Genomic DNA, 24319 nt, shown 5'->3' with positions numbered 1-24319 from the left:
AGATGAACTCAATGATACCATTTTTATGTTAGAGGTAGTTTCCCAAGCCAATGCAAACTAGCTAGTGCTACATAGCAATTAAGCTCACGCTCCATCACAAGAAATTCCATCATTTGATGTTTTGTTGGTGGGAAACGCAGTCTCAGGCACTACTCCAGAATCTCCCAATAAGTTTTCAATTGGGTTGAGATCTGGTAAGTGAGACAGACATGGCATATGGTTTACATCGTTTTCATGCTCATCAAACCAGTCAGTGACCACTCGTGCCCTGTGTATGGAGGTATTTTGTCATTCTATGAGGCCATAGCCATGGTAGCCAAAATAATGGCCTGTCCAGCATTTTCATACATGACCCTAAGCATGATGAGATGTTAATTACCTAAAAGGTCCAATGCAGCCGTTTTAATCTCACAGGCGAGTTTTATTGCTTCTTTAATCAGAATAGTTTTGCAGCTGTGCCAACATAATTGCAAAAGGGTTTTGTAATGATCAATTAGCCTTTTAAATGTATATACTTGGATTAGCTAACACAACGTGCCATTGGAACACAGGAGTGATGGTTGCTGATAATAGGCCTATGTAGATATTCCATAAAAAATAAATAAAAATCAGCCGTTTCCAGCTACAATAGTCATTTACAACATTAACAATGTCTATACCGTATTTCTGATCAATTTTGTTATTTCAGTGGACATAATAAAAAACATGCTTTTCTTTCAGAAACAAGGACATTTTAAGTGACCCCACCTTTAAACGGTAGTGTATATTATGGAGTCAAATACACACAGAAAATACCACTTGGAAACAAACCTAGTTTGCCTTCTCCCCATATTATTCTGAAAACTCGCATAAAAATCATTACTCCATGAGTGACACTTCTGGAGATGTGTATGCTGAAGCATGACATCACAGTCTGGACCACAAACTCAATGTTGTCACTAGCTTCTATAGCCACAAAATAATTGTGGCTAAACCCTGCCTATTTCCACAATGTATCTTCTTAAAATCTGATTTTAAACAAAACACACTGCTAACCTTAAATTAAGACAAAATAGCAGATTTGTTTTCATGAATATTTACAATAGCCAATTTTTACTTTGTGGCTATAGAATCTAGTGGAAACCCAAACTCAAGGACAAAAACGTATTTGAACAATATACATTTGAGTGAACTTTATTTACAAACATAATTAGGGATTTCCATTCTTCGAAGCGAATGGAATTCTGCTGGATAAATATGTTGAGCGCAGACCTGCAAAGGACACAAAAGACAGATTGATAAGAAGGCTTATACAAAGCCGATGACAGAAATCCAATTTCTGAGTAAACACCAAAGATAAATGTGACAGTGACGATTGAAATTCAGCCTAATTTCAATCAGATATTTATCAGGGTTGGTAATAAACTATCACATTACCATGCTAATGTGCAAGCTTATCTTAAAAGCTGAACTGAAAATAAACTTGCATGACATTTGTAACTATCGCCCACAGACACCGATAATTTACTTGAGGTCTGCTGTAGAATAAGATGCAACTACCGACTGCGTGATAGATGTCAAAGTCTGGTAATTGTTCCCATCAGGATGCATGTAAATGCCAAACAGTGCTGACATTCAGATGAAAAATAGATCAGCGGCAATTACCTTGGAGGTTACGTGGCATGCATTGCCACTTCACTTCTTCAGGAGCTGGTGTCTGACGACGATAAAGGGGAAGGCAAAGCCACTGCCGAAGAACACCACCATCATTGCCAGCAGACGCCACTTGTTTTCTACTGAGAATGGCAGGTTCTAACAGACATAAACACAAAGACATCATAGGTATTTAGAGAGAGCTGACCATGTAATAAGCTTATCACAGTTCCACGTGACTGAATACATGGACAAGGTTATGTCCGTCTAAGTAGGACTGCCACCAACGTCTGCTTGAGGACAATCAGTGTCAACCAGTACAATTGGAACTCAATGCAAGACTTTGAAAGTAATGTTAGCTGTCGGTACTTGCTACTCGGGATCCTACGCCATTGAAGTTGAACATTTTCATGGTTAAGGGTTAGGTGTTAAGGTTTTTCTTTAGTGGTATGGAAGTTCAAAGGATCCCGTATAGCATTAACCGTTAGCTGGCTAGCTGCAGCCTAGGATGAAGATGACAATGGTTAAGACCATAGAAACCATAGAAATATGAATGAATAGAAAGGGTGTCTCCAGTCAAGTCAATGGTGGCATAATGGCAGCCATTGAGCCAGGACTAAAAGCAGGAAGTGTGCCCTTCAATTTGTGCTGTGATTTGTTGAGTCAACTCAACTGACATTATAAAAATACAATCCACTGCAAGAGCCACATCAGCTTGCAAAATTTGAATGAACATTACCATTGTAATCCAGTATCAGTTGAGAAAACATTTTAAAATACCATCGAAATTACTGCATCCACAATACCAGTCAGCCATTGCGAGTACACCCTTGAGTTTCCAAGCCTGGTCCCAGATTTGTGACGACCTTGTCTTATATTTTCGACATAGGCTGCAGTTACATGGTATGCTCAGTCTCAGTTTAATCGTACAAATTGACGATTTAACCAATAATGTAGGTAACTGCCTCGCTAGCCCTAATAATCATGTTTAAGAGGGATGTTAAACACTCCATGTCCTCTATGACGAATTGAAGAAGTATCCGTATCTATTTCACAGTATCTTCTGACAATCCAGGACTAGCTAACGTGAGTAACATTTGAATAGTTAGCTAGCATAAATGCATTGACTAATTTAGCTAGCTAGATGGCTTTGCATGGTTTGTAACGCTAACTAGCTCCCTAACCAACGTTACGGCAAGTACAAGTCCCACACAGGAGTCAAATAGACAACGACCTTGACTACAATACACACCCATATCTAACGTATCTCGATATGACTCATAACTTCCAAAATTAGCACTTAGTTTTGACACAACCCTGTAGATTAAGGCTAACGTTACCTAGTTTATGACCGACAGACGCCGGCTAAGCCTAACAGCGGCTTTATTTAACTAATCTTTATAACCTTTATTTTTTTGGGAAATTACCTGTCCTGGTCCCTCGCCGTAATGAGATGAGCGAACCGCAGAGGTTGTGAATCGACGTACAACCTGGCCCAACATTATTATTATTTGCTTGTTCCTTCAACCAAGAACAACACAGCGCCGTGGGTTGCTGTAGAGAGAATGTTGAACGGCCCTACAGGAAATCTAAATGCGAAGCTGGGGCTGGGAAATGTGGTTTTCCACCAGATGTAATCTCATTGTCAAGGGAGTCATAACAATAATTTATGCAGACCATAAACTGTCATTTAACATTAAACAAACGTTTTCACTCAGACATAAAGTATTATTTACTGAATGTCAAGTCATTTAAAATTAAAACATTACCGTGTGCCATCTATTCTGAGCAGAACTGGAGGTAGCCTATACAGTTAAGTGCAGCACATGTATGATGTGATACCAAACATTAGGAACACCTTCCTAATATTGACTTGCACCTCCCTCCCTACAGGGATGTTAGCCCATGTTGACTCCAATGCTTCCCACAGTTGTGTCAAGTTGGCTGGAGGTCCTTTGGGTGGTAGACCATTCTTGATACACAGGGGAAACTGTTTAGTGTGAAAAACCCAGCAGTGTTGCAGTTCTTGACACAAACCGGTGCGCCTGGCACCTACTATCACACCCCATTCAAAGGCACAAATCTTTTGTCTTGCCCATTCGCCCTCTGAATGGCACACATACACAATCCACATCTCAAGGCTTAAAAAATGATTCTTTAACCATTCTCCTCCCCTTCATTTACACTGATTGAAGTGGATTTAACAAGTGACATCAACAAGGGATCATAGCCTTCAACTGGATTCACCCGGTCAGTTTATGTCACGGAAAGAGCAGGTGTTCTTAATGTGTTGTATAATCAGTGTATCTGATGTTGATCAAATGTGTTGTTCCTGTGATCATTTGGGTGCATAATTATTTCTATAGATATTATCAAAGAAATCTGTATCTCTATGGCCAGGGATGTGATGGGCTAAACATTCTGGAAAGAAGCTGTATTCCAGGTAGGACTGACAGTGTGCACTCCGATAAACCTGCTGAAAGCAATTCATGTTACAATGTTTTATGCTGCAAATGGACCTTCACTTTTATTTATGCCTATGTGTGCAAAACGGTGCCATACACCCACACACCTTCACGTTAAAACACTGCAGGTGATGTTTAATTTATGATATTGAAAGTGCTCTTTTATTCAGAATGTGTGCCTAACCTCACCAATCCACTCCCATACACATTTTAATAGCTTTACTGTCATAGAAACGTTCTAACCAACTCCCATTTATACCCGATTATATCTCGCTTTTCATTAGATAGTTAGAATGGTATGAAGCATTCTCAAAGTCTATTTGATTTGGATGACCATGAATAGGATGACCATTAACTCTTTAATTCCTGGATGATGAGATTCCCATTGGTATATTTGTACTGTGCAGATAAAATGTTATGTTGTGTGTGTCTGTATGCATGTGCGCATGCAAGCGTGTGTCAAATAAATGCCTCCCTTTCTTCACTTGGCATGCTAAGTGAGTGCTTTGTTTTTATTTTTGTATTTCTTTCACCTTTATTTAACCAGGTAGGCTAGTTGAGAACAAGTTCTCATTTACAACTGCGACCTGGCCAAGATAAAGCACAGCAGTTCGACACATACAACAACACAGAGTTACACATGGAATAAACAAACATACAGTCAATAATACAGTACAAAAAAGAAAAATCTATATACAGTGAGTACAAATGAGGTAAGATAAGGGAGGTAAGCCATGGTGGCGAAGTAATTACAATATAGCAATTAGACACTGGAATGGTAGATGTGCAGAAGATGAATGTGCAAGTAGAGATACTGGGGTGCAAAGGAGCAAGATAAATAAATAAATACAGTATCAGAATGAGGTAGTTGGATGGGCTGTTTACAGATGGGCTATGTACAGGTGAAGTGATCTGTGAGCTGCTCTGATAGCTGGTGCTTAAAGCTAGTGAGGGAAATATAGGTCTCCAGCTTCAGTGATTTTTGCAGTTCGTTCCAGCCATTGGCAGCAGAGAACTGGAAGGAAAGGCGGCCAACGGAGGAATTGGCTTAGGGGGTGACCAGTGAGATATACCTGCTGGAGCGCGTGCTATGGGTGGGTGCTGCTATGGTGACCAGTGAGCTTAGATAAGGTGGGGCTTTACCTAGCAGAGACTTGTAGATGACCTGGAGCCAGTCGTTTTGGCGACGAGTATGAAGCGATGGCCAGCCAACGAGAGCGTACAGGTTGCAGTGGTGGGTGATATATGGGGCTTTGGTAACAAAACTGATGGCACTGTGATAGACTGCATCCAATTTGTTGAGTAGATTGTTGGAGGCTATTTTATAGATGACATCGCTGAAGTCGAGGATCGGCAGGATGGTCAGTTTTACGAGGGTATGTTTGGCAGCATTAGTGAAGGATGCTTTGTTGTGAAATAGGAAACCGATTCTAGATTTAACTTTGGATTGGAGATGCTTAATGTGAGTCTGGAAGGAGAGTTTACAGTCTACCCAGACACCTAGGTATTTGTAGTTGTCTACATATTCTAAGTTAGAACCATCCAGAGTAGTGATGCTGAAGAGCAGTTGGAGGCTGCTGAGGGGGGGTTGTTTGACCGCAGACCCGTTACGGATGCAGGCAATGAGGCAGTAATCCCTAAGATCTTGGTTGAAAACAGCAGAGGTATATTTGGAGGGCAAATTGGTTAGGATGATATCTATGAGGGTGCCCGTGTTTACGGATTTGGGGTTGGACCTGGTGGGTTTGTTGATAATTTGTGAGAGAATTGAGGGCATCAAGCATAGATTGTAGAATGGCCGGGGTGTAAGCATGTCCCAGTTTAGGTGACCTAGCAGCATGAGCTCTGAAGATAGATGGGGGGCAATCAGTTCACATATGGTGTCCAGGGCACAGCTAGAGGCAGAGGGGGGTCTATAGCATGTGGCAAAGGTGAGAGACTTGTTTCTGGAAAAGTAGAAGTGTAAATTATTTGGGTACAGACCTGGATAGTAAGACAGAACTCTGCAGGCTATCTCTGCAGTAGATTGCAACACAGCCGCCTTTGGCAGTTCTATCTTGTCGGAAAATGTTATAGTTAGGGATTGAAATTTCAGGGTTTTTGGTGGTCTTCCTGAGCCAGGATTCGGACATGTCTAGGACATCCGGGTTGTCTGAGTGTGCTAGGGCAGTGAATAAAATAAACTTAGGGAGGATGCTTCTAATGTTAACATGCATGAAACCAAGGCTTTTACGGTTACAGAAGTCAACAAATAATAGCGCCTGGGGAATGGGAGTGGAGCTAGGCACCGCAGGGCCTGGATTAACCTCCACATCACCAGAGGAACAGAGGAGTAGGATAAGAGTACGGCTAAAATAATTGGTCATCTAGTACGTTCAGAACAGAGTAAAAGCAGCAGATTTCTGGGCACGGTAGAATAGATTCAAGGCATAATGTACAGACAAAGGAACGGTAGGATGTGGATACAGTGAGGGTAAACCTGTGCATAGACTGTCGATGAAAGCGATATTGTCTCTAGAAATATAATTTAAACCAGGTGATGTCACCGCATGTGTGGTAGGTGGAACTAAAGTGTTAAATAAGGCGTATTGAGCAGGGATAGAGGCTCTACAGTGAAATAAGGCAATAGATACTAACCAAAACAGCAATGGACAAGGCATATTGACGTTAGCGAGAGGCATGCGTAGCCGAGTGATCACAGGGGTCCAGTGAGTGGCTTCAGGCAGCTTGCGGGCCAGGGTTAGCAAGGTAACAGAAGGGCCTTGGAGGGATGTCGCGACGGAAGAAAGTCTGTTGTGGCCCCCTCGTGCTGTTACGTCGGTTTAATTTTGGCCTCTACAGTGATGGTACTCCTCTCATCAAGTCCTTGCTATGATTGCTGATGTGACTTGTGCTTTTTGCAAATGGTTTACAAACTGTTCTCGATAAAGGGATAGTTCACCTATATTGGTTTCCTTACCCTTTAATCAGTATATGGGCCAGGTGTGACAGCAATCCATGCTTTGGTTTAGTTTCCCTGGCACTGTTTCCAAATGTTAATAGCCTAGGCATCCTGCTAGCGGGAAAACTTCAGGTGAAACTGAAGGGCGCGCAATTAAATAAATAACCATAAAAATGATGTATATTAAACATCTAGGTACATATAAGTGTCTTATATCAGTTGAAAGCTTACATTCTTGTTAATCTAACTGCACTGTCCGATTTACAGTAGCTATTACAGCGAAAGCATGCCATGCAATTGTTTGAGGATGGCGTCCCACATCAAAATATTTTTCCACCGGCACAGGTTTCATAAATTCACAAAAATGAAATATTCACTTACTTTGTGAAAATCCTCATCTGATTTGTCATCCAAAGGGTCCCAGCTATAACATGCAGTGTCATTTCTCCTTCTTTATATCGCAAAAAGTCTGTTTAGTTAGCTCCATCGACTTGAGTAATCCACTCGTTCAATTTGCAGAGAAAGGAATCTGAAAATCTACCCCCAAACTTCAACAAGTCAAAATAGGTTTCTATTTACTCCTGAGATACCCTAAAATGTAATCAAACTATAATATTTATTTTGGAAAGAAGTATGTTCAATAGGAAACTGATTTTAGCAGGTGTGTCCTGTCTTCATAGCACTCGCAAACACGAGTTTCCAAGACTGTGTCCCTGTACTAAAAGGGATATTTCTTATTTGTTTTTGAAGTTACAAGCCTGAAACCTTTAACATAGACTGCTGACACACTGTGGAAGCCATAGGAATTGCATCCAGGGAGCTAATCTTCAGTATGACCTTATACTTCCCATTGTAAGAAGATGGTCTCTCTCAACAAACAAAAAACTTCTGGTTGGTTTTTCTTTTGATTTTCTCCTACATTGTCTATTGTGTTATATTCTCCTACATTATTTTAACATTACTACAAACTTCAAAGTGTTTTCTTTCCAATGGTACCAATTATATGCATATCCTGGCTTCAGGTCCTGAGCAACAGGCAATTTACTTTGGGCACGTCATTCAGGCTGAAATTCAGAGAAAAAAAGGAGCCTAGCCCTAAGAAGTTTTAATGTTTTAGCATTTGTGGCGTGATCACGTGATGGGACCGATATTATAATTTTTCGTGCATCATGTTCAAATAATCTATGAGTGACTTTGAAGAGCAACACAACCAATTTGAGATACTTTCGAATGGTTTGGATATGATGTGCAAAATATGCCAATATCGGTCCCATGACTTGAATAGGACTTGTGCCACAAATGCAAAACTAGTAGCATTTGGAAACAATGCCAGGGAAGCTAAACCAAAGAAGGGATTGCTGTGATACCTTGCCCATACTGCTTACATGGTAAGGAAACAAATATGTAATTTTGCAATTTGGGTGAACTATCCCTGGACCTGTCCCTGTAAGTGATGTCATTGTGTCATATGGTTACGCCGTGCATTAAAACAGCAACCATAGTCACTCGTAGATATGAGCACTCCCTTACAGGGACTAATATATTTATTTCCACTTTAAAGAACACTTTATTTACACATGTTGCCATAAAGGGCTTGGAGTGGTTAACATCCTCCAAGAGAACTTCAAAAGAACTTTACTTTTATACTAACTCACTTTCTGCTGTAATTAAACTGTTAAGCATATTTATCGTCCCAGTTTGTTACTTTATTGGCTCCACTCACAAATGCATGGCATGAAAACAGTTTGCTGAATGCTGACTCAAACTTACCGCACAGTAAATTATTGAATGGTGCAATACTTTAAAGAGTGGGTAAGAAAATAAATGTATAATTTATTTTAGGGCTGCTTGGAATCATTGTGAATTGGATTTCTCAAGAAGACCATGAGAATACTTTCAAAAAGCAATCATTACCAAATTAAAAGAACTCCTCTCATGGCATTTTAGTCCAATAAAGTCAAGTATGTACAAAACAAAATCATCTATCAGCACTAATACCCATGCACACCTCCTCTGCCTCCTTGTATGAGGAAGACAGAGTGAAAGGGAGAGAGTGATAACATATTAATGAGATGTCATGAATTATGTGTTCTCTCCCCCCCCCGGCTGTGTCGTGTGGGAAAGGATGATGGGGCCCACAGGTATGATCGATATACACTGCAGTAGTAGTTTTACCCAACTGTAATTTATAAACACTGACTAGTTGCCTACTGCATGTGCCCTTAATGCCTTTGCATGCATATTTAGAAATAGGTTTATTAAATTTAAAATCGTGTAAATAATTTATATATGTACAGCAATCTACAGTATGTGGGATATACTATATTTAAAAGAAAACACTTGCTATGTTCCATTTAAACATCTAACTGATTATGTTGGTGTAGGCAGGGATAGATACCACTGTATTGTTGCTTTATCAGCATTGACCACCACAGAGCTGCCCCTTAGAGCTCTGCTCCTGGACAAGCGGGAGCTCTGAAGGTGTCTGTTTGTACGGTGACGGAGCTACGGTACTTACCGCTGTCACTACTGCCACATCCATCAGCCTGGGGTCAAAGCCTGGCCTGCTGGCACCTGTCTGCCTTGTCACTCCCACAACCATTAGGAAAATTAAGGATTGCGAATAAATTCACCTTCTCTCCGCCATACACCCACCAGCAAAAAAAAACACTACTGCAAACATTGTATGGATGTGTTATTTGCTATGTAACTATATTATTAAACTGCACTCTATGGTGTGCCTTGATTCACCCAGAGTGTACATACAATGTTTGTTTTTTTGTTTATATTCCTTGATTTCCTTCCATTTATTTTCACTGATGTGCATTCAAGGCTTTGAAGGATGAATGCCATATCTACAAATAATTCAAGCTCAGCATGAGCTTAATACAAATATACTGAGCCTACAAGCCTACAGTACGTCCACAGTGACATCCTACTCAATAATACCCACCAACCCAAATGATTAAAAAACTCATGGAGACACGGTCATATCTCCAAATAAACCTACAATCAACCATGTAAAATACTGTGCATGTATTAACACGCAGATTAGCAATGAATATACCATCACAACAATTGAACATTTCCTCCAGCAGCTCATTAGCATGTACCTGTACATCCACAGTTTTAAAAGCTCAGTGCAGTCAAACACTTGATTCTCCTGTGTTTTATGTACAGTATATATCCACAGTATGAGGTTGAAATTAAACTGTGAAATTGTGAAAATTATGATAATGCTCTTTTATTATAAAAGCTGTTAAGAACAATGCCTGAAATTCCATCCTATTTTTGGTGGGATGAAGTTTTGGCCTGCCTGGTGACATCACGAGGCGGTAAATTAGCTAATAGATCAATAAGAAAAAGAGTTTCAATAACAGCAAGTTTTCCGTTTTCCCCTCCCCACTCAGACCACTTACAGAGAAATGTAATTTTGCAAAGAAGCAATTTTTGATACTTTTTGAACATTTAATTGAAAACAATCTTAAGGAAAGGTACTTAATTGTTTTCCAGAAATGATTTGATACTGAGATAAAATGGCTGCATTAGACCTTTAATTAATGTACATACATACCACTGGCAGCTATCTACTAATCTAGCACAATGATGATGAATGGCACTGAAGCTGCCAAGGTAAACAGTATCACTCACTGTTCTGGATCTGCAACAACTTTACACAAAGGATAGGAGAGGTAATGGAGAATGTTAATCAATGACGACAGTTCATTTTGGCAGCAGCCCCTCACGCGCACAGAGACTTCTGCATCATTGGCATTGACAAGGGCTCATTCAAAAGATTATGTTGCAGAAGGCAAGAGTGTAAAGATGTGCTACTTTATTTGCAGGGGTGCAACTTTGGTTTTAGAAGTGGGGAGGACATGTTTTTTAAAATTATTTTTTAAAATCCAGTTGGATGAACACTCCAAACAGCCTACCTGACCGCTCAGAGGCGTCCGCATGGACCTAAAGCATAATGTGGCCTCGTTTTGTATCACATTCCAATTATAAAACTGGGAGGTCCCCAGTGAAAGTTGCGTTCCTGTATCTTTTGGTCTAAAAACATAATTTTTCTGATTCCTTGGGCATAAAAGAAAGCACTTTATCAGGTGGTATTCACCCCTCCTTGTCAGCCTCTCCCCGTCTGACAGGGCTCAGACTGATGAATTTATCTCCCTGTGCCATAGGCTGCTAGATGCGATGGAGTGATGAGAGGATAACTCATGCCAATTCTGAATGTACTCTCTATTCCCCTCTCTATTTCTCCTTCTATATTTTACTATCAGCTTGTTCGTCAGTCAATAGTGTTTGTCTCCTTTTCAGCCTATTTCCCTATTTCCCTATTTCAAGGTCTTGACCTAGAGTGTGGTCCCACATTCCCACTGATCTCATCCTCTAAATGCACAGACATGTACAGGACACACACACACAGGAGTTCATAACACGCACCTAGCAGTGCGTGCGGCTGACATTAATTTTTAAAGTGGATGGAGCGAAAATCGCATGGGCATACTGCTGACGTAGTCCCCTTGGGATAGCTAACCTGTGGCCTGATAGAGTGAGTCTTTGACTTAATCTAAAATGACCTCTTAATCTAGATTTGTTTTCATGCAATATCACTATTGCTCAAAGATATAAAAGCAGTACACCGTAATGTCATAAATATATATATTTTTTTAGCCTTAAGCGTTACTGCTCTTTCCCAATAAGAAAGACTGGTGATGATTGGGTCCAATATTAAAATTCTCAAAGTGTAATTGGATGGGAACTTATTCCAGAGGCCAGTGGTAAACATGACAGATTTGACTAATTTCTAGTTCTCCTATATCAGCACCCATTGGTACTGATAATCGAGCTCTTTTATGAGGTCCATATTTGTATGTTATGTAGGGTGTGCACACAGTGAAACCCAGGCTACCTAAGTATGATTATCAATCAGAGACAACTAATGACACCTGCCTCTGTTTGAGAACCATACAAGGCCGAAACATAGAAATACCCAAAACCTAGAAAAACAACTCACGCCCTGACCATACTAAATAAATTCAAAAAAAAGGAAATAAAGGTCAGAACGTGACAGTACCCTCCCCCCCAAAGGTGCGGACTCCGGCCGCAAAACCTTGACCTATAGGGGAGGGTCTAGGTGGGCGTCTGTCCGCAGTGGCGGCTCTGGCGCAGGACGCGGACCCCACTTCACCATTGTCTTAGTCCGCCTCATTGTCCACCTTCGTGGATCTCTAACCATGGCAACCCCTCTCAATGACCCCACTGGACAGAGGGGCGGCTGCTCGGGACAGAGGGGCGGCTGCTCGGGACAGAGGGGCGGCTGCTCGGGACAGAGGGGCGGCTGCTCGGGGCTGAGGGGCTCTGGCGCCTCTGGGCTGAGGGGCTCTGGCAACTCTGGGTTGACTGGCGGCCCCTGGCTGACTGGCGGCCCCTGGCTGACTGGCGGCACTGGCTGACTGGCGGCCCCTGGCGGCACTGGCGGCCCCTGGCTGACTGGTGGCCCCTGGCTGACTGGCGGCACTGGCGGCGCTGGGCAGACTGGCGGCACTGGCGGCGCTGGGCAGACTGGCGGCGCTGGGCAGACAGGTGGCTCAGGCGGCGCTGGGCAGACGGGTGGCTCAGATGGTGCTGGGCAGACGGGTGGCTCAGATGGCGCTGGGCAGACAGGTAGCTCAGATGGCGCTGGGCAGACGGGAAGCTCCGGCAACACTGGAGAGGAAGGCTCTGGCAGCGCTGGACTGCGTAGCTCTGGCGCCTCTGGAATGAGGGGCTCTTGCGCCTCTGGACTGAGGGGCGGGAGCTCTGGCAGCGCAGAACAGGCGGGAGCACCTGTAAGGATGAGCCGGAGAGACAGCCTGGTGCGGGGGGCTGCCACCGGAGGGCTGGTATGTGGAGGTGGTGACGGATAGACCGGACCATGCAGGCGCACTGGAGCTCTTGAGCACCGAGCCTGCCCAACCCTACCTGGTTGCATGCTCCCGGTCGCCCTGCCAGTGCGGCGAGGTGGAATAGCCCGCACTGGGCTATGCAGGCGAACCGGGGACACCATGCGCAAGGCTGGTGCCATGTAAGCCGGCCCAAGGAGACGCACTGGAGACCAGATGCGTAGAGCCGGCTTCATGGCACTTGGCTCGATGCCCACTCTAGCCCGGCCGATACGCTGAGCTGGAATGTACCGCACCGGGCTATGCACCCGCACTGGGGACACAGTGCGCTTCATAGCATAACACGGTGCCTGCCCAGTCTCTCCAGCCCCCCGGTAAGCACAGGAAGTTGGCGCAGGTCTCCTACCTGGCTTCGCCACACTTCCTGTGTGCCTCCGCCCAATACATTAAGGGCACTGCGTTCATCCACCTCTGGCCTGCTCGCCTCCCTACCACTGAGGAAGTACAATTCCCGCTCAGCTCAGTCAAAACTGTTCGCTGCTCTGGCTCCCCAATGGTGGAACAAACTCCCTCACGACGCCAGGACAGCGGAGTCAATCACCACCTTCCGGAGACACCTGAAACCCCACCTCTTTAAGGAATACCTAGGATAGGATAAAGTAATCCTTCTCACCCCCCCTTCCCCCCTTAAAATATTTAGATGCACTATTGTAAAGTGGTTGTTCCACTGGATGTCATAAGGTGAATGCACCAATTTGTAAGTCGCTCTGGATAAGAGCGTCTGCTAAATGACTTAAATGTAAATGTTAAATGTACATTTTTGGGGCTGACTCTCGGGCTTCCATCTACGCCGCCGTGCTGCCTCCTCATACCAGCGCCTCTCCGTTTTCCCCACCTCCAGCTCTTCTTTGGGGCGTCGATATTCTCCAGGCTGTGCCCAGGGTCCTTTACCTTCCAATTCTTCCTCCCATGTCCATTCCTCCAAATAGTGCAGCCTCTCCCACTGCTGCCTCTGTTGCTTCTCCTGCTGCTGCTTTTACTGTTGCCCGTTACCACGCCGCTTGGTCCTGTTGTGGTGGGTGATTCTGTAACAGTCTTCTTTAGGTGAAGTAGAGGCAGACCAAAATGCAGCGTGGTGGTTATTCATGTTCTTTAATAAAGGACCTAGACATGAATGTGCGAAAACCTAAACAGTCCTATCTGGTGCAAACACAGACATTTAAGTCAGAGACAGCAACAATCACCCACAAACACACAGTGAAACCCAGGCTACCTAAGTATGATTCTCAATCAGAGACAACTAATGACACCTGCCTCTGATTGAGAACCATACTAGGCCGAAACATAGAAATACCCAAAACCTAGAAAAACAAACATAGACTGCCCACCCAACTCACGCCCTGACCATACTAAATAAATTCAAAACAAAGGAAATAAAGGTCAGAACGTGACACCATTGAGCTTCTCGCATTAAAGCATCAATGCACTTTACTCTTCAGACTTCCAATTGCAAAGGAAGTGTGAAATGTTTGGCAGAAAAATACACATTTCTCTTTTACCCAAGCTTTGTAGGCCCGCAATGTTTGTGACATTCTTCAATACATTGATTTTCATTTAAGCAAGGTGGGTGGATGAAGACATAAAGATGTTAGAAATAATGCATAATTCTGTGTGTGTGTGTGTGTGTGTGTGTGTGTGTGTGTGTGTGTGTGTGTGTGTGTGTGTGTGTGTGTGTGTGTGTGTGTGTGTGTGTGTGTGTGTGTGTGTGTGTGTGTGTGTGTGTGTGTGTGTGTGTGTGTGTGAGTGCGCCCGCGTGTGTGTTTGTAATTATGTGTGTGTGGGTGTGTGATGCTGTGTGCTCAGTTCTTCTCAAACATATGTGTGAATACATAATCAGTATGAGTGTTTGTGATATTCCTGTGTGTGAATCATCTGTCAACTTTGGCATTCCATAGGAAATTAGCCCTGCTTGGCCAAACTGTCAAACATGAGACACGGAGCCACCTGTCAGAAGCAGCCGGGCCCACGACTGACCGGGAGCATCTGTATCAGTGTTTGTGTCTAATTCCCTAATGGGAACTGTCAAGCAGTGACATCACTCCTGCTGCCCTAGAAGCTAACAATGGCACCTTCAATTTCCCTCTCACGAGGCACATTACAATCACACTGGCTTCAAGATTCCAGGGCAAATGCATTGTGTGTACACAAAAAATCATGTAACACTACCTCAGGATGGTTGTAATTAAATTATGTTTCTCACCTTACTACATCAATGTTATGTGTTGGTCTTCTGTTGCATTTGTGTGACCTGTAATACTTGATAGTTTTTGAGACTGCACTTGAAGAAACGTTCAAAGTCCTTGAAATTTTCCACATTGACTGACCTTCATGTTTTAAAGGAATAATGGACTGACATTTCTCTTTGCTTATTTGAGCTGTTCTTGCTATAATATGGACTTGGTCTTCTACCAAATAGGGCTATATTCTGTATTCCCCCCTACCTTTTCACAACAAAACTGATTGGCTGAAACACGTAAAAAAATTTTTATACACATGTATTTTTAACAAGGCACACGTGTTAACTGAAATGCATTCCAGGTGACTACCTTATGAAGCTGGTTGAGAGAATGCCAAGAGTGTGCAGAGTTGTCATCAAGGCAAAGGATGGCTACTTCGAAGAATCTAAAACCAAAAATATATTCAACACTGTTTTTGTTACTACATGATTCCATATGTGCTATTTCATAGTTTTTATGTCTTCACTATTATTCTACAATGTATACATTTGTGAAAATAAAGAAAAACCCTGGAATGAGTATGTGTGTCCAAACCTTTGACTGGTGCTGTATGTACAAGCAGTGTATTTAGGATGTTCTGGTACACTCTCTTTAGTTCCATTATGTGCAGTTGGGCTCTGTTCAGAACTGGAAAAGGGGAAATGTTATGCTGTTTAGCATTTATGCCTAGTCTTAGCTGCAGTAGGAACCCTAATGAGGATCTGAGCTTTAGACTCCCTGTCATCCATCATTGTTGAGGGTTTTCCTATCCTGAATTTTTCTGCTACGGACAACTGTTTTTCGAGACAAGCCATGTATCTTGAATTAATGCATCTGTAATAAATTCAAGTATTGTTTTTGTACAATCATGGGTCTTCCTCACCCACCGATGACCTCCCTTGGCTACTCTGGGTCTGCTATTCTACACATGGTTGCAGTGGTGGGATAAAATCCCCTACTATCTGAGGAGTTGCGTGCGGCCTGAGCCCAATTGAGGGAGCAGCGGGTAGACCTCCAGTTGCTGATGTGAGCGGTTGAGGAGCTGCTGTCTTGGCCTCAATGGTGGAGTCTTCCTGGGAAGGTGGAGGTTCCCCAAGGAGTCCAGAGGTGCCCATGTCCCAATCGGAGCTACAGCTCAGAAAAGCCTGCTGGTATTGCAGGGGTTGAGCATGAGTTTACAAGATGGCGCCAGAGAAGAAGGCTGACGTTTTACGTATTCCCAACCAATTGTTTTTTTCTATTAGTTTCTTTGCGTTGTTTGTAACAATTTTTAAAACGTATTTAGTACATAATAACGCAGTCTCTTATGACAAAAAAATAAATTCTGGACATCAATTATTATGAATTATATACTGCTTTCGCAGGAACAGTCCCAGATCCCTGTCATTTGCGTGAAGAGAAGGCAGAGAAAAGGGACCATGACCTACGCGGAAGATGAAACTACCAACGGGACATTCAAAACTGTAAGATCTTATGCTTCATGGAGTCGTGGCTGAACAACAACATTATCAACATACATCTGGCTGGTTACACCCTGTATCGGTAGGATAGAATAGCGGCATCTGGTAAGACAAGGGGCGGCGGATTATGTATTTTTGTAAATAACAGCTGGTGCATGATATCTAAGGAAGTCTTGAGCTATTGCTCGCCTGAGGTAGAGTATATCATAATAAACTGTAGACCACACTAACTACCTAGAGGGGCCAGACAGATTACCAAGACTGATTACCAAGACGAGCATGCGTTGACCAACTGGCAAGTGTCTTCACAGACATTTCAACCTCTCAATGAGTCTGTAATACCAACATGCTTCAAGCAGACCACCATAGTCCCTGTGCCCAAGAACACTATAGTGACCTGCTTAAATTACTACCGACCCGTAGCACTCACATCTGTAGCCATGAAGTGCTTTGAAAGGCTGGTCATTTCTCACATCAACACCATTATCTCAGAAATCCTAGACCCACTCAAATTTGCATACCACTCCAACAGATCCAGAGATTATGCAATCTCTGTTGCACTCTTCCCACCTAGAGAAAATGAACACCTACATGAAAAATCTATTAATTGACTACAGCTCAGCGTTCAACATGATAGCACCCTCAAAGCTCATCACTAAGCTATGGAACCTGGGACTAAACACCTCCCTCTGCAACTGGATACTGGACGTCCTGACGGGCCGCCCCCAGGTGATAAGGGTAGGAAACAACACATCCGCCAAGCTGCGTACTCAGTCCCCTCCTGTAATACCTGTTCACTCATGACTGCACGGCCAGGCACGATTCCAAGACCATCATTAAGTTTGCCGATGACGCAACAGTGGTAGGCCTGATCACCGACAACGACGAGACAGCCTATAGGGAGGAGATCAGAGACCTGACCATGTGGTGCAAGGACAACAACCTCTCCCTCAACGTGATGAAGAAAAAGGAGATGATTATGGACTACAGGAAAAGAAGGACAGAGTATGCCCCCATTCTCATCGACGGGGCTGTAGTGGAGTAGGTTGAGAGCTTCAAGTTCCTTGGCGTCCACAAGACTAACAATCTAACATGGTCCATGCACATCACGACAGTCGTGAAGAGAGCACGACAAAACCTATAGGGCGGAGCACAATTGGCCCAGCGCCCTGAACATCTAATCAAATGGCTACCCAGACTATTTGCATTGCCCCCCCTCCCTATTTACGCTGCTACTGCTCTCTGTTGTTATCTATGCATAGTCACGTTAATATCTCGACTAACCGGTGCCCCCGCACATTGATTCTGTAACGGTACCCCCTGTATATAGCCTCGCTATTGTTATTTTACTGCTGCTCTTTAATTATTTGTTATTTTCATAGCTTTTTTTGTGTCTTTTTTAAAAAGCTGCATTGTTGGTTAAGGGCTTGTAAGCAAGCATCTCACTGTAAGGTCTACACCTGTTGTATTCGGCGCAGGTGACATAACATTTCATCTGATTTTGATTTGATTGCCTCCGTGCAGCTCATAAGTGTAGCCATGCAGCCTATTTCTGCGGTTCACAATATTGGGCACATAGATTCTAGAATGCAATGGGAGGAAGCCAGCCGTGCCCAACTCGGTGCAGTAAGTGGAGGACCTGTACCCAGCCGAAGACTACCACCATCTGTCTCGAGAGCCCAGAGATGGGGATCTTCAGTGGCTAAGGAACCGTCCTCGAGGCAGGTTCAGTGGAAGGGCATTTCTCTTTGAACCTGAGCCAGAACAACCTCTACCCTCCCTGTCATCCCTGTCTGTATCTGACATCTGGCACCTAGGGCATACAGGCATCCTGGGTGACATGGTGCTGTCTTTGGAGCAGCAGGAGGCTGTACAGCAGGCAACGGTTGGATAGCGCACCATCCCAACAGGCACACCATGAGGAGAGGGAGGTTGACAGCCAGCAATTAGGGCCACACGCGTTACTCCGCTGCTAAAAAGGGTCCTCAGATCACAGTGGTTGGATGGGGTGTTTTATGTAAAGTGTTCACTGATAACGAAGAGGAGGGCATCAAGGCATTCAAAATGGTTACAGGGACCCAAAGTCAGGGCTTTGGGCCACAGGGCCTGCGAACATGAGTGCCTCACCGAATGGTCTGGTGGGCACCACAGCAATGGTGGAGATCAAGTGTCCCTATGGTGCAAGGGACCTTACCATTGAAGAGGTAGTGAAGTGGAAGGATTTCTATATCCAGGCGGGAGGGTCTTACAGCCTCCGTGAAGACCATTACTGGCACCAGGTTTAAGTTCAGCTCCACATCACTGGAAGGGACACCTGCTACTTCGTTGTGTAGAACTACCAAAGCCTCTATCACCATCCCCATCCAGTGTGATGACCTCTGAAAGACTCATATTGCTCATCCTGTCAGTACCAGGGAAGCCAATGGTCCAAAAATATTTCACATAGTTCATACACAGACTAGGTTCCCAAAATAAGTTATATTAACGTAAAGCTTTTCTCAAAGCAGCCAACTAAAGGAATGTAGCTCACTTTATCATGGGTACAGTGGGAATGTATATCTGATGTTCAAATGATTTCTTACCCCCTGTGTCTTACTTGCTGAAGGCCCCAGTCATCTCTGCCTGTACCTTACATTGTTGAAAAACAATTGAACAATTAATAAAGAGCATACACAAACAATAGGCTCCTAGAATAGGTTATATTACATGCTCAAAGCAGCCAACTAAAGTAATGAGGATAACGTAAGTTTAGCTACATATGGCCTGTCTGACTGCATCTTCTCAGTCTCCTTCAGTAGTACAACAGAATACACATTGCATTGTATCGTGGGCACTGTGGAAAATATATATCTGTGATGTTAAAAGTATGCCTTACCCCCAGAGTGAGAGAGTACATCTCTTCCAACAGATCTCCTTGCTGAGGGTGATCATGCGCTGCTCCTTGTCGGGTGAGCCTGATGTTCTGCATGTCACGCCTCATGTCCAAAATATGGGGAAAAGGGGACATAAAGTTAAAATGTCGATGCATCTACAAATTCAATTTTTGACACAATATTTGATCATGTTTGATGAGTTACTGACTTGTCCTTCCACAGGCTTGATGTGCTGTAGTCTCCATAGCTGGACACTCGAGCTCGGATCACACTGGCACAGGAAGGTCTGAAGGATGCATTCCTGCTGGACAGGAAAATAAAGGCGACATTTGGGAAGTGGTAGGTATTTTTCAATGCCGTATCACCATCTTTATCTGGACAGAAAATGCATTGTTTATTATAACACAAATACACCCTGGACAATGTGACAGGTGGTCCCTCAACACCCAATCCTCATCCCTCATTGTTTTTTTGTTTTTTTTCTCAATCAATAGTCTGGATCTTCCTCTTCTGTCATGGTGAATGAGCTACCTTTTCTGGTAAATACAGAGCCATTTCTCTTTCCCTCCGGAAAATGGCAGAAACAGACCTTGTGTGTTGTCACCGGGTTTCCGGTCTGCCCATCTGAAAGACAAAAAAAGTTACTTTTACTAGCTAGCTAAGTTGATTACTACCATATTATTATTATATTATTATTACCATATTATGTGCATTTGGAAAGTATTCAGACCCCATCACTTTTTCCACATTTTGTTACGTTACAGCCTTATTCTAAAATCTCATTCTCATCAATCTACACACCCCATAATGACAAAGTGAAAACAGGTAAAAAAAATGTTTTTGCAAAAACAAAAATGCTTTATTTACATAAGTATTCGGACCCTTGCTATGAGACTCGAAATTGATTTCAGGTGCATCCTGTTTCTATTGATCATCCTTGAGATGTTCCTACAACTTGATTGGAATACAACTGTGCTGTATTCAAGGAATTGGTCATCATTTGGAAAGGCATAAACCAAGCCATGAGGTTAAAGGAATTTTCCTTAGAGCTCCGCGGCAGGATTGTGTTGAGGCACAGATCTGGGGAAGGCTACCAAAACATTTCTGCAGCATTGAAGGTCCCCAAGAACACATTAGCCTCTATCATTCTTAAATGGAAGAAGTTTGGATCCACCAGACTCTTCCTAGAGCTGGCTGCCAGGCCAAACGAGCAACCGGGGGAGAAGGGCCTTGGCAAGGGAGGTGACCAAGAACCCGATGGTCACTCTGACTGAGCTCCAGAGTTCCTCTGTGGAGATGGGAGCACCTTCCAAAAAAACAACCATCTCAGCAGCAATCCACCAATCAGGCCTTTTATGGTAGAGTGACCAGACTGAAGCCGCTTTTCAGTAAAACGCATATGACAGCCTGCTTGAAGTTTGCCAAATGGCACCTAAATGACTCCCAGACCATGAGAAACAAGATTCTCTGGTCTGATGAAACCAAGATTGAACTCTTTGGCCTGAATGTCAAGTGTCACGTCTGGAGGAAACCTGGCACCATCCCTACATTGAAGCATGGTGGTGGCAGCTTCATGCTGTGGGGATGCTTTTTAGCGGCAGGGACTGGAAGATCGAGGTGAAGATGAAGTGAGTAAAGTACAGAGAGATCCTTGATGAAAACCTGCTCCAGAGCGCTCAGGACCTCAGACTGGGCTGAAGGTTCACCTTCCAACAGGACAATGACCCTAAGCACACAGCCAAGACAACACAGGGATGGCTTCAGGACAAGTCTATGAATGTCCTTGAGTGGCCCAGCCCGGACTTGAACCCGATCAAAAGTCTCTGGAGAGACCTGAAAATAGCTGTGCAGAGACGCTCCCCATCCAAACCTGACAGAGCTTGAGAGGATCTGCCGACAAGAATAAGCAAAACTCCCAAATACAGGTGTGCCAAGCTTGTAGCATCACACCTAAGAAGACTAGAAGGCTGTTATTGCTGCCAAAGGTGCTTGAACAAAGTACTGAGGAAAGGGTCTGAATACTTACAGTTCCAGTCAAAGGTTTGGAAACACCTACTAATTCCAGGGTTTTTCTTTATTTTTACTATTTTCTACATTGTAGATTAATAGTGAAGACATCAAAACTATGAAATAACACATACGGAATCGTGCAGTAACCAAAAAAGTGTTAAACAAATCAAAATATATTTGAGATTCTTCAAAGTAGCCACCTTTTGCATTGCTGACAGGGATTAATCATGGTCAGTTTGGTATTTGGTATTTGATTAGGATTCCCATTAGCTGTTGCAAAAGCTGAAGCATAATACAGAATTACATAATACAGAACATCATTAGACAAGAGCAGCTTAAGGACAGCATTATATACATTTTTAAAATGGCAGACGTAGCCTACATATCAATGCATACACAAAATCAATAGGGGAGAAACGTTGTGCCGCGAGGTGTATTTTAATCTGTTAAACTAGTTAAACTAAACCAAGTTCCTAGTTAAATAAAGGTTCATTTCAAAAATTTCAAAAATTAAAAGCTTGTGGACGGATGTGTAGTTCTGTGTGATAGTCACATTAGTGACTAATTAGCATTTCATTTTTGGGGGGTGATTACAGTCAAATATATTGGTAAAAGTTACCTTGTCTGAAAGAGATCTGGACGGTTATCAAAACATCATGCCAGGGTAAGCTTACACGAAACACAGACCTTATATGAAGTTGTTCTAAAATCACTAACAGAAAAATGAATGGTGAAAAAACAATTGGAACCATTTGAGTTTTACCGCCATGTTTTATGGCTATTATGACTCATACTGTGGTACTCAATTGTAATCTGTGGATGTCACAGAGTAGGCAGATACCCCATTTCATGGACACAAGATCCATATGCAAGGCTATACAGTGAATATGTATACCGCATTATCTTCCAAGAGAATTCTCTTCGATTATAATCACAGCCGTATATACCCCCCCCAAGCAGACACATCGATGGCTCTGAACGAACTTTATTTAACTCTTTGCAAACTGGAAACCATTTATCCGGAGGCTGCATTCATTGTAGCTGGGGATTTTAACAAAGCTAATCTGAAAACAAGACTCCCTAAATTTTATCAGCATATCGATTGCGCAACCAGGGGTTGTAAAACCTTGGATCATTGTTACTCTAACTTCCGCGATGCATATAAGGCCCTGCCCCGCCCCCCTTTCGGAAAAGCTGACCACGACTCCAATTTGCTGATCCCTGCCTACAGGCAGAAATTAAAACAAGAGGCTCCCACGCTGAGGTCTGTCCAACGCTGGTCAGACCAAGCTGACTCTACACTCCAAGACTGCTTCCATCACGTGGACTGGGACATGTTTCGTATTGCGTCAGATGGAAATATTGACGAATACGCTGATTCGGTGTGCGAGTTCATTAGAACGTGCGTCGAAGATGTCGTTCCCATAGCAACGATAAAAACATTCCCTAACCAGAAACCGTGGATTGATGGCAGCATTCGCGTGAAACTGAAAGCGCGAACCACTGCTTTTAATCAGGGCAAGGTGTCTGGCAACATGACTGAATACAAACAGTGCAGCTATTCCCTCCGCAAGGCTATTAAACAAGCTAAGCGTCAGTACAGAGACAAAGTGGAATCTCAATTCAATGGCTCAGACACAAGAGGCATGTGGCAGGGTCTACAGTCAATCACGGACTACAAGATGAAATCCAGCCCAGTCACGGACCAGGATGTCTTGCTCCCAGGCAGACTAAATAACTTTTTGCCCGCTTTGAGGACAATACAGTGCCACTGACACGGCCTGCAACGGAAACATGCGGTCTCTCCTTCACTGCAGCCGAGGTGAGTAAGACATTTAAACGTGTTAACCCTCGCAAGGCTGCAGGCCCAGACAGCATCCCCAGCCGCGCCCTCAGAGCATGCGCAGACCAGCTGGCCGGTGTGTTTACGGACATATTCAATCAATCCCTATACCAGTCTGCTGTTCCCACATGCTTCAAGAGGGCCACCATTGTTCCTGTTCCCAAGAAAGCTAAGGTAACTGAGCTAAACGACTACCGCCCGTAGCACTCACTTCCGTCATCATGAAGTGCTTTGAGAGACTAGTCAAGGACCATATCACCTCCACCCTACCTGACACCCTAGACCCACTCCAATTTGCTTACCGCCCAAATAGGTCCACAGACGATGCAATCTCAACCACACTGCACACTGCCCTAACCCACCTGGACAAGAGGAATACCTATGTGAGAATGCTGTTCATCGACTACAGCTCGGCATTCAACACCATAGTACCCTCCAAGCTCGTCATCAAGCTCGAGACCCTGGGTCTCGACCCCGCCCTGTGCAACTGGGTACTGGACTTCCTGACGGGCCGCCCCCAGGTGGTGAGGGTAGGCAACAACATCTCCTCCCCGCTGATCCTCAACACGGGGGCCCCACAAGGGTGCGTTCTGAGCCCTCTCCTGTACTCCCTGTTCACCCACGACTGCGTGGCCACGCACGCCTCCAACTCAATCATCAAGTTTGCGGACGACACAACAGTGGTAGGCTTGATTACCAACAACGACGAGACGGCCTACAGGGAGGAGGTGAGGGCCCTCGGAGTGTGGTGTCAGGAAAATAACCTCACACTCAACGTCAACAAAACTAAGGAGATGATTGTGGACTTCAGGAAACAGCAGAGGGAACACCCCCCTATCCACATCGATGGAACAGTAGTGGAGAGGGTAGCTAGTTTTAAGTTCCTCGGCATACACATCACAGACAAACTGAATTGGTCCACTCACACTGA

General features: G+C 43.8%; 1 protein-coding gene across 1 annotated transcript; it reads right to left on the bottom strand.

Moving 5' to 3' along the window:
- Positions 1 to 1157: 1157 nt before the first annotated feature.
- Positions 1158 to 3242, bottom strand: LOC124036008 (cytochrome c oxidase subunit 7C, mitochondrial-like). The gene is made up of 3 exons (XM_046350040.1): positions 3060 to 3242; positions 1645 to 1791; positions 1158 to 1251 (listed from the first exon to the last, which is right to left on the bottom strand). The coding sequence occupies exons 1-2, from the start codon at positions 3132 to 3134 to the stop codon at positions 1675 to 1677; spliced, it is 192 nt and encodes a 63-aa protein (XP_046205996.1). The 5' UTR covers positions 3135 to 3242; the 3' UTR covers positions 1158 to 1251; positions 1645 to 1674.
- Between the last annotated feature and the right edge of the window lie 21077 nt (positions 3243 to 24319).

The sequence above is a fragment of the Oncorhynchus gorbuscha genome, linkage group LG05 (genome assembly GCF_021184085.1).
Source record: "Oncorhynchus gorbuscha isolate QuinsamMale2020 ecotype Even-year linkage group LG05, OgorEven_v1.0, whole genome shotgun sequence".
In the NCBI taxonomy this organism is placed as follows: domain Eukaryota; kingdom Metazoa; phylum Chordata; class Actinopteri; order Salmoniformes; family Salmonidae; genus Oncorhynchus; species Oncorhynchus gorbuscha.
The sequence above is the reverse complement of the archived record's forward strand: the minus strand, read 5'-3'. Positions and strand labels throughout refer to the sequence as shown.

Bases quoted from the DNA above. Each gene is read 5' to 3' on its own strand.
- LOC124036008 (XM_046350040.1), bottom strand. From the start codon at position 3,134: ATGTTGGGCCAGGTTGTACGTCGATTCACAACCTCTGCGGTTCGCTCA. The intron at 1,792-3,059 runs GTAATTTCCCAA...TATGTCTGTTAG, and splicing joins ACGGCGAGGGACCAGGACAG to AACCTGCCATTCTCAGTAGA.